The 11107-nt window shown below is 50.0% G+C and overlaps 1 protein-coding gene across 1 annotated transcript; it reads right to left on the reverse strand.

Moving 5' to 3' along the window:
• Positions 1–35: 35 nt before the first annotated feature.
• TAPBP (TAP binding protein) lies at positions 36–11101 on the reverse strand. Its single transcript, XM_047734053.1, has 8 exons — positions 10841–11101; positions 10552–10722; positions 10062–10322; positions 2605–3003; positions 1875–2216; positions 1684–1773; positions 1531–1568; positions 36–1169 (listed from the first exon to the last, which is right to left on the reverse strand). The coding sequence occupies exons 1-8, from the start codon at positions 10875–10877 to the stop codon at positions 1158–1160; spliced, it is 1350 nt and encodes a 449-aa protein (XP_047590009.1). The 5' UTR covers positions 10878–11101; the 3' UTR covers positions 36–1157.
• Positions 11102–11107: the final 6 nt, after the last annotated feature.

Consider the following 11107-nt stretch of genomic DNA (forward strand, 5'->3'; position numbering starts at 1 on the left):
CAAAGGGGACCCGTGGGGTAGAATGAGACACCCTGTTGGGAGCACTAGAACACAACTTTATTCCCACACGATTAGATCGCTTTCCGCGTGGGTCTAGCCGACCGTCCGCCCCCTCGGAGGTCCCCAGGCCAGCTGCCGCTTCCTTCATCCCGTAGTTCTTTGGTCGAACACCTGCTTTTGAATTCTTAGGACGAGAAAAGGACTAATTTCTTGTGTTGAGCGCCCTCCAGTGGGCGCCCGGCCCTCTGCCGGATCGGGGACACAGCCGGGGACAGACAGGCACTTTCCTGCTTTTTGAGGAACCGACAGTAGGGCAGGGAAGACAGGCATCTGACAAGGACTCGCACAATCACTTAAATACAACTGTGGTGAACCGCACGAAAGGGACACTGCTTGGTCTGAGGGAATAACGAGGCTGACCTGGTCTGGAGCCCAAGAAAGGCGAGGGTGGACCAGACAAAGGGAACAGACCGGGGAAGGTGGGAGCCATTGGAAAAAAAGAAAATCGACATCGGTGTGACACTGAAATAAGGGCTAGAGGGTACCAGGTAGGATTGAAGAGGCAAGCGGTGGCTCCAGAGCGGGAGCTGCTTAGGCCAGGACAGGAAATGGATTTGGCTTCTAGAGCACTGGTTCTCCAAGTGTGGCCCTTGTCCCGGAGGTCCTGGAAACTATTTCTGTGGGTGTGCGAAGTTAAGGCTATTCATAACAATATTGCCTTTTTCACTTTCTCCAAAATATTGTACCACTAGAGTTTTCCAGAAGCTATCTACTGACATCATTGTCCTCACAGCTAAAAGAACGCAGGCTTGCTTACTAAGCAATTGATGCTACTAGAACTTACTAAGTAGCATAATTTACTAGGTTCTAGTAGCATAAATATCTGTAGTTTATCACCCACATAACCAAAAAGCTGTCTAGCATTCTTGACAATTCTTAAGCAGGCCTGAGATTAAAATTTTTTGAGAACCACTGCCTTAGAGCTCTAAGAAAGGAAATGCTATAGGTTTGTGTCCTTTGAAAAAGGGTTCCAGCTGCTCTGTGGAGAGAGAGGGTGGAGAGAGCATGAGCAGGTAATGGTGTAGTATTTGGGGGCGCTACTGCAGTAACTCAGGCCAGAGATGATGGCGGCTTCCCCAGGATGGTGATGAGTGCCCTCACTGTACTTTCTGGAAGAGAAATAAAAAAGGAGGTGAGGCATTCTGGGTTTTAGAAGACGAGGTGAAATGCTCATGATTGGTCCAGAGATAAATGAACCCTCGTGGGCACAGAGGGTGACAGAGGAACAGGGCTCCTAGTTTCTGTGGGTTTTCTGGCTGGCAGACACTGGGCGGAGTGCTTTCGCCTAAGTAATTTTTTTCATCCTTACGCTCAAGGAAACTGAGGTGTTAAGTAGAACATTCAGAGTGGCAGGAGTTAACCCAGGTCTGTGAGAATTCCAAATCCAGGGTGGAGTTTGCATGAGGAGTCCCTGGGTGAGGAATTACAGGGAAAGGCTCAAATGAGAATGGAAAGAAAGAGGACTGTTACCTTCTCCTCTGAATCCTTCAAAGTGGACTTGTAGGCAGCTGTGGAGAGAGATTGAAAAGGGATGGTATGAAGTAGTGGTAGGGCAGAGGGATAGGTGGCAGGCCACTGGGAGTAGGCAGGGACTGTCACTGTGGCAGTGAGGGTCACACTTACCAGCCCAGCCCAGTGCTTTGATGAGCCCAAGGAGGAGAAAGGCAGACAGGAAGAGGCCCACACCGTCCTCTAGTGAGGGCCCAGAGAGACCTGGCAGGTGGAAGCGGGGAGAGTGAACTCAGTATCTTCCCAGGTGCCGACATCCACCCCCACCCCACCCCTGGCAGCTCCATCCTCCTCCTGACTCCTACCTGCCACCTCCAGGGTGACCTCGGCACTGCGCCCCAAGGCGGGCAGAGTGGGGTGGTGGACACGACAGGCGTAGCGTGCCCCATGGTGTTTGGCCGTGACTGGGATGGGCTGCAGGTGCGCGGAGAGGCTGACAGAGCCATCTGAGTGGTGGCGCAGGGCAGAGAGCCACCTCTGCCCCTCGGCCTTCTGAAAGCTGCCCTCTGGGCCGCCCCGGAGCTCCCACTCCACCACCAGGCCCTCAGAAGGATAGTAGTGGGACACGTGGCAGACCAACTCAGGGGGTGCCTCCCCGGAGGCAGCCCATACAAGAGGTGCCGGCATCAGGGAGACTTCGGGGGGCTCTGGGGAGAAAACAGGAAAGGAGCATGGAGGGAATCAGTCCACATCTGTCCTCCCTCAGAGACCCTTAGTTTGCCCTATGCTTTCCCCCAAACTGAGATGGGTTTGAATTTTTTTTCTTCCAGGATGGGGAACCCGCTGTCTTCCCACTGGTGCTTCGTAGGAAACCCCATGCTAAAACCCTTTCTCAGGGATGTCCTATTCTTCAGATTCGAGAACCTTCATCCCCATCACTCAGATTCCCAGGGACCTCCCCCCACTGCCCCTCTGACTCCAAGAGACCTCCATCTGCCTCCTGCCACTCACGCAGCACCGTCTTCTCTGCCATCATGGTGTTGCCCAATCCCTGTGCCCACCGTTGACCCTTGAAGCTCCCTGTACCCAACTCACTCTGTACAGCAAGCTCCAGGGTGACCTGCCCTTGCAAGTACGGCAGGTGTATAGTGGCGAGGTAGGCACCCTCCTGGAAGGGCCGTACCGCAGGCAGCCAGAGGGTCCCATTTCCAGTCCACGGACCCCACGGCTCATCATCATCCCAGGCGGCAAACGCCACGGCCCCCTCTTGGGGAGTTGGCATCTGCTCATACAGCCCTGGAGTTGCAGCCAGGAGCAGGTGCCCCTTTCCCAGGTGCTGGTGTCGCCACTCCAGCCCGAAGGGAGGGGGACCTGGCGCCAGAGATGTAGCAGCCTCAGAGATGGAGGGCATGTAGGCAAAGTTCAAGTCCAGCAGAGCATCTTGTCCCAGCTGGATCCGAGGGACGGGGCTGTGGGTGAGGACAGTCAGCACAGCTGGGGAAGATGAGGAGCAGAGGGAGTGGAAGGGGCAAGAGGGACAGAAAGAAAGAGGAAAAAAAATAGAGAAATAGAATTATAGGGAGGACCCAACTCAAATTCACCCACCCCTCAGAGGACACCTCCTTTTCTGATACCCGCCACCTTCTAGTCCTCCCTGCAAATCCTTCTTTGTTCTGGGCCTGCATGGGACCCAGGGTGGCTAAGAGTGAGCAGACAGGTCCAGAACAGGGGCAGTGAGTGGGCACAGTCGTTGAAGGCTGGTCTGAGCACAGAGCCTGCTCAAGCTCTGGGGTCCGTGGGCTGAGTGCACTTCTGACACAGCCTGAACCAGTCCCGTCTCCATGCCCCACCCTTAAAGAGTGAGGCCTTTCTTGGTTCGCTCGGGAAGGCTGGGATAACTCAGGCTGTCAATCCTCTGGTGCTGTGCAGAGCACTTACTGACTCTGGAAGGTTCTAGCTCTAGCCTAGACCTGGACACAGACCTCTATGCTCTGCTGAGACAGGGGATGCTAGTTAAGTTCCTGGAGCTGGGCCGCGATGGTTAATCCCTACTCTCCCGCTATTTATACGGCCCCATGGGCTGGTTGTTTCACTTTGCCATGGCTCAGTTTAGTCTCCTAAATAATGAGATAATAATGATGGTAATAGTACCTATCTCATGGGGTTGTCATGAGGGTTAAATCATTTAGTGCCTCCTGCTACCAGATTTATTCAGTTCTGGCATCTGGATAACAAAGACACCTATATCTGGAAGGTGCTTCAAACAGGGCCCAGAATACAGTAAGGCCACCAAAGTGTTTACGGTGATTACATCTAACCGTCCGTCAGACCAGCTTAACGTGCCCCAACTCAACAGCATTTCTGCAGCATTCCCTCACCCCACTCCAATGCCCATTCCCCCCGCCCCAATGAAGGATCACCAGTAGCCCCCCAGACACTAAAGGCAAACACTTGACGTCACCAAGACTCGTCCTCCAATTCTCTTACTTAACTAATATTTACCAAGCATCGATGTTCAAGGTAGAGGACAGAGCGGTGAATGAGACAGGGACTGCCCTCAAGTTCCTTATGGTCTAGTAAGGGAGACAAAGGAGCAAATTGGCAAATATAATGTACCATGGGCTGTCCCCACCAGGCCCTAATTCAGTCTTCCTGAGAGATCCCACCTCTGTCTCCAGCTCAAGTTCTCACCAAGATACACAAGGACAATTACAACCTCCTCTCAGGTCTTCCTATCCTCAGTCTCCCTCTTCTTCAATTCATCGTCCACGCTGGAGCCACACAGTGTGGCTACAAGTCTGAGCCGGTCACGTGCCTGTTTAAAAAACCCAGCTACCAACGAAGCAGGCGACTAAGGCACAAGCTGGAGCTCAACGAGCCAGGCTCAATCCCCAGCCTGGCTTCTTACAAGCTGGTAGTTCTTGGACAAGTTCCCCAAGTGCTCTGTCTCAGATCTCTTCATCTGTGACCTGGGGAGGATATCAGTACCTCGTTCTTTTGGTTGTTGACAGGAATAAATGAGGTTATGCCAATAAAATGCCAGGACCTGGCTATAGAAAATGCTCAATAGGGCGCCTGGGTGGCTCAGTGGGTTAAAGCCTCTGCCTTCAGCTCGGGTCGTGATCCCAGGGTCCTGGGATCGAGGCCCGCATCGGGCTCTCTGCTCCGCAGGGAGCCTGCTTCCTCCCCTCTCTCTCTCTGCCTGCCTCTCTGCCTACCTGTGATCTCTGTCTGTTAAATAAATAAATAAAATCTTTAAAAAAAGAAAAGAAAAGAAAATGCTCAATAAATGTTAGGTGTTGCTATTTTCAGTACAGCCATCATCCTCCTCACGGTCTTGCTGGGTATCTCAGGAAAACCATTCAAGCCCTATTTTTCTCATCTGCCCAATGATCTGATCCTTGCCTACCTTTGTAAGAGTCAAATAAAATAGCAGGCTTTAGGGAAAATGACATGCGTGTGTGTGCGCACGTGCACATGTGCACACACACACACACAAAACTTCTGATGATTCACTGTCACCTATAAAGCCCAGATCTCAGGGCACTTGATAACCTAGCCCCCAACCCACCCTTCCAGACTTCTCTTGCACCCCAAGAACCAGCTCCAAAGAATCCCTTTCTGTGTCTACTAGAAACTCTAATCATTGGGCCTTTCTTTGCTATGGTCATAAGGGTCCTTCGGGTCCCTCCCCATTGTCTCCCAAATATTTAAATACTCCATGTCCCTCAAGGTCAGTTCTCCTGCTCCTTCTTCCCAGAAATGTTGGTCCTTCACATAAAAGTATTACATAATTTTCAACTGTGATTATGTAATTTTTAATCGTAGCTTCTGAGCCCCACAAGATGAAACTTCTCTCAACCTCATGGGACTTTTTGTTCACTAAAGTAAAAAGGTAGGCAGTTCACTTCATCAAAATCCAGAAACATACTTTTGAACTGTTAAAAACTATCCACAGGATTAATAAAATCTGAAGGTTTTACAGCTTAATTTAACCCTTAACCTAACAGAACTCTTTCACATTGGTTGAATGAGCAGTTTTAGACGTGCATCCCACAAGCAGGACTCCAAGAAATACAAATATAAATGCAACAGAGCCAGAACCCCAAGGAAACTCATATCTGTTTCTATAGCTTGCGTTATATAGGTTTTTGCTTTTCTGTTAATAAACTGAATGGTAGGGGCACTTGGGTGGCTCAGTCGGTTAAGTGTCTGCCTTCAGCGTGGGTCATGATCCCAGGGTCCTGGGATAGAGCCTCATGTCAGGCTTCCTGCTCTGCAGGGAGTTGGCTTCTCCCTCTCGCCCTGCCAACTCCCCCCTGCTTGTGCTCTCTCAAATAAATAAATAAAATCTTTTAAAAAAAAATAAAGTGAATGGTAGTAATTATTATAAAGCGTTACTGAAAAAACTTAAGTCCAAATCTAATCAAGTTTCTAGATCTATCCAAAGGAAGTATGGAGGTTAAAGGAACAAGGAGGAAAATGACACAATGAGGAAACACTCAGCCAAATACAGAATATGGGGAGTTTTACAGGACAAGTGACAAGCCAAGAGCCTTTCGGGGGTGCAGGGCAATTACAGAATAATGGAGACTTAAGAGACAAAACTGTTATGGACTCTATGTCTGTGGTACCCCCGCCCAAGTTCATTTGTTAAAGCCCTAACCCCCAATGTGACTATACTGTTGACTCTTGAACAACACAGGTTTGAACTGTAAGGGTCCACTTATATGCAGGTTTGTTTTTTTTTAACAGTACAGTAATATAAATGTATTTTCTCCTTGTGATTTTCTTTTTTGTGTGATAAATTTTCTTAATAACACGTTTTCTCTAGCTTACTTTAGGAACACAGTATGTAATACAACACATGAAATATGTGTCAATCAACTGTTTACATTTTCAGTAAGGTTTCCAGTCAACAGTAAGCTATGAGTGGTTAAATTCTGGGCGAGTCAAGGGTATGCAGATTTTTGACTGCTGGGGGTGGGGTCAGGACCTGTGACGGCTCTCCCCACCCCCCCACTCCTCCACAGTTCAGGGGCCAACTGTATTTGGAGATAGGGGCTGTGAAGAGGTGATCATGATCAAATGAGATAATTAACATAGGGCTCTAACCTGATATGCTGGTGTCCTTTTAAGAAGAGGAAGAAACACCAGAGCTCCCTCTCCTCTTTATGAGGACATAGCCGGAAATGGCACGTGCAACCACAAGGGCTGAGCTCTCTCATCAGACACCAACCCCTCTAGCACCTTGATCTTAGACCTGATCTGGGACTTCTAGCCTCCACAGTTGTAAGAAAATAAATTTATCAATTATCATATGGTTTCACTTATTTGTGGAGCATAACAAATAGCATGGAGGACAAGGGGAGTTAGAGAGAAGAAGGGAGTTGGGGGAAATTGGAAGGGGAGGTGAACCATGAGAGACTATGGACTCTGAAAAACAATCTGAGGGTTTTGAAGGTGGGGGGGTGGGAGGTTGGGGGAACCAGGCGGTTGGGTATTAGAGAGGGCATGGATTGCATGGAGCACTGGGTGTGGTGCAAAAACAATGAATATTGTTTTGCTGAAAATAAAAAAATAAAATTTAAAAAAAAAAAAGAAAATAAATTTAAGACACCCAATCTATGATACTTTGTTATGGTAATCCAAGCAGATCAAGAACCAAATGTAATACACAGAGACCTGTTTTTGATCCAGATTCAAGAAAATCTACTCTAAAATAATATCACTGAGAAACTGGGGAAATTTTAATATGGGCAAGAAATTAAGTGATATTAAAGAATTGTTGTTTGGTTTGTTATGACAATGGTTTGTTTTCTTTTTTTGAGTCCTTATTTGATAAAGATGCTTACTGAAGTAATTAGGAGTAAATAATATGATGTCTGATAGATACTTTAAAACACTTCAAAAAAAGCAGGGGTGTCTGTGTGGCTCAGTCCTTAAGCATCTGCCTTCGGCTCAGGTCATGATCCTAGGGTCCTGGGCTCCCTGCTCTGCTGGAAGCCTGCTTCGCTCTCTCCCACTCCCCCTGCTTGTGTTCCCTCTCTCACTGTTTCTCTCTCTCTCTGTCAAATAAATAAATAAAATCTTAAAAAAAGAAAAGAAAAGAAAAAAGATGGGAGAAGGGTTGGCAAAAAATGTGGTAAAACCTACTAACCACAAAAATGGGGGATGGGTCTATGAGGTTCATTCGATCATTCTACTTTTATGTGTCTTTGAAATTTTCCATAAATGTTTTAAAAGAACGACGAGAATTAAAAAACCATACACACGAAGTATGTTAGGGCAGGTATTTAGCAACAAACATTTTAAAGTATTTGCTAAGAAATACTGTATAAATGTATATTAGCAAAATTACCAATGATTTGTGCCCCTAAAAGATTCATTTTATTTATTTTTCTAACAATTTTTTAAAGTTATTTATTTGACAGACAGAGATCACAAGGAGGCAGAGAGGCAGACGTGGTGGGGGCGGGAGGCAGGGTCCCTGCTGAGCAGAAAGCCGGATGCAGGGCTTGATCCCAGGACCCTGGGATCATGACCTGAACGGAGGGCAGAGGCTTTAACCCACTGAGTCACCCAGGTGCCCCTAAAAGATTCATTTTAAATTTTACGTTAAAACCACTTTCATTTTCTTCAATTCCCAATCAAGTAGAAATGCTTGAAAAGGAAGACTGAGCACAGCAACTAATTTTTACCCCCAGGGGTCTATGAGCAGCAGAAAATTTTCCCACCCGGGGCACTCCAGGGGTCCTATCCACACTTCTCTCATGGCCCAAACTATCTTACACTCTACAATTAGCCAAGACAAATCTTCCAAAAACCTTCTTGAAAGCAGAATCTACATCTGATCACCTTCCTGATCCTTAAAAGTGCCCAGGACCACCTCAGAGATTCTGATTTAATTCACCTGGAGTGGGACGATTCAGTATATTTTAGAGACTTTTCTTTTTTAAGATTTTATTTATTTGACAAAGAGAGAGAGAGAGCACAAGCAGGAAGAACGTCAGGCAGCGGTAGAGGGAGAAACAAGCCCGAAGTGGGGCTTGATCCCAGGACCCTGGGATCATGACCTGAGCCGAAGGCAGCTGCTTAACCGACTGAGCCACCCAGGCACCCCAATTTTAGAGACTTTCAAGAGGACTCTTATTTGCAGCCTGGACTGAGAACCAACTGGGCTCAAATTTCTCCTTGGTACTAATAAATATTGAATTGGTGAATAAATTAACAAAGTGTCTCTCCTGAGAATCACAACAAAGAGAAAGGCACATGGGAAATAGCATCCACATTTTATAGCTGGAAAAACAGACTCAGAGAGAAAAGCATCTTCTCACCCCGCACCTTGGTTAAGCCCACAGCTCTGTGAAATATTCCTGCCTGCTGGAGAGAGCTACTCTCCCGACAAGGAACAGTTTGCCTCTGCCCCTGCCTAGGATGGGGCCTGGGAACTAAGAATGGCCGCATAGGTAGAGGTGATGAATGGGTGCTGAGTCCCTTTCCCTGGTCCTGGGGTGATTCACTCTGGGTGGCAGGAAGGTGGTCCTGGGGAAGGGAGAAGGGAGGGTTGGCCTGCCAGTTGTGCTGTGTTGTTTACAAAAAAATGGCACAAGACGCACCTGGCTGGCCCAGTCGGAAGAGCATTGTGGCTCTTGATCTCAGAGGTCTTGAATTTGAGCCCTATATTGTGTATAGAGATACATCTAAAACTAGGTAAACTTAAAAAAAAACAAAAAACAAAAAACCTCACAAGACTGAAGGAAGCCAATGACTCTACTGGTATCCTACCCCACCCTCCGCTGCGAGAAGGGTGAGCACCCATGGACCCCAGTCTTGCTTTATCCGCCCACTCCCTCTCAAGCCTCAGCTCGGTAAAATGCCAGATCCCTGCCCATCAAAACGCTCTGCACCAGCTCACGAGCGATGCCGGCGGTGGGAGCCATCAGGCCTCCCGTCTTTTCCACACAGGCCAGCCCACCATTTGGTGACCACAGAATCAGTGCGTGCTCACGAGCCATAGGTAAGGGGCTGGCAAGAAGGGTCGACGCACTTGAGTGCAAGAGCCTTTGCCTAGCTAAAGGCCACAGCTCCGGATGTGGGCACAGATGGGGCTTGTACGCTTCGACGCCGGTTTCTGAAAAAGCGAAAACCGCAAAGATGGCAGTGTCTACCTAGCAAGACACAGACCAGGGACGAGCGGAGAAAAAAGGTTCCTGCTTATGAGCTTCTCCCAACCCCATCCCCTTACAAGTTTCTCAAGGTCCCAGGGCAGGAAAAGTCAGACTTTCTCCAAAGCTCAGCCCTCCGGAACTCCACGAAGCCCCGCCCCCTAAAGGGAGGATTGTGATTGTTTGTTCGAAACTGGGCAGGAGCGAGAAGAAGCTGTTGAGACCGATTAAACAATCCTAGCCGAACCGCCTCGCCTTTACAAATGAGGAAACTAAGCCCCAAGTGGGGAAACGAGTTCACACGGCGAGTCACAGGCTGATCCTGACCCTCAGAATCTACCCACTCTTCTCCACTTCCAACCCCCTCCGCCCGCCCCTCTCTACCTGTTGCCAAGGTGATGAGAGCAGGCTCGGGCTGAGGCTCGGACTGTACTCTTAGGAGGCTGGAGAGGCGGAAGATCGAACTGGATATGCTGACCATGAACCAAGTCCCGTCCAAGGACCGCGGGCAGCTCTGCTCCGGGGTCAGGCCCCTGGCCCAATTCGCCGAGGCGGGGAACGGGACGTAGTGGCTCAGCTCGCAGTGGGGCGCGGGGGCGTCCGAGGGGTACCGCCTGAACGCAGCCTGGAGCGCTCCCGCGGGATCTGTGAGCCGGGAGAAGCGAGTTGCTGCTGCAGTCGCCACCAGGAAAGGGGCGGGGAGGGCAGCGTCCAGGGAATACCGAAGGCACAAACTACCCAGCAGCGGGAGATTTAGAGGTAATCCAGACTCATTTTACACGGGGAAACTGAGGCCCGAGATCACAGCGCGACCTAAAGAGGAGGGGGTTTCGGTGGAAGTGACAGAGTTGAGGGCGAGTCCGTGGTAACTCACCATGCACTTTGAGGTAGAGCTCGGGTTCGAGGTCCGGCCGGGGAGGTGGTGTCCCCGGGCCCTGGCGCAGCAGCAGCGCGGCAGGTTTCTTGGTCAGGCGGCCCCCGCCCGCGTCCTCCACCATCCAACACTCTATCACCGCGGGTCCCGCCGAGACGGCGGTAACCAAGGCTGGGGGAGAGGGGCGCGAGTGAGGGGGCGACACGCCCCCCGCGTCGGGCGCGTGGTGGGCTCACTTCCCTCCACCTCCCCCATGTTCTTGGGCCTTTGAGTCTCGGGGTTCGCTCACCCAAAGCCACCGCGAGGAGCAGAGACAGGGGCTTCATGGCGCCGCGATCTGCTCAGCCCCGAAGCCTCGACTTCTCCCTTTCACTTTCACTTTCCTTGAAAAGCTGGCAGGAGAGGCGGAGGAAGTCCCCTCTCTGGTAGGGTGAGGGCACGCAGGCGGCAGGTGCTTTCCGCGTTGGCCGGGCGGGGATCCCGAAACAGTAGCTCGGGTTCTGGTCAGGGGACCTCGGGCCGGCCACGCCCTCTTGGACCACACAGCACCACCTGG

Source organism: Lutra lutra, chromosome 6 (assembly GCF_902655055.1).
Source record: "Lutra lutra chromosome 6, mLutLut1.2, whole genome shotgun sequence".
NCBI lineage: Eukaryota > Metazoa > Chordata > Mammalia > Carnivora > Mustelidae > Lutra > Lutra lutra.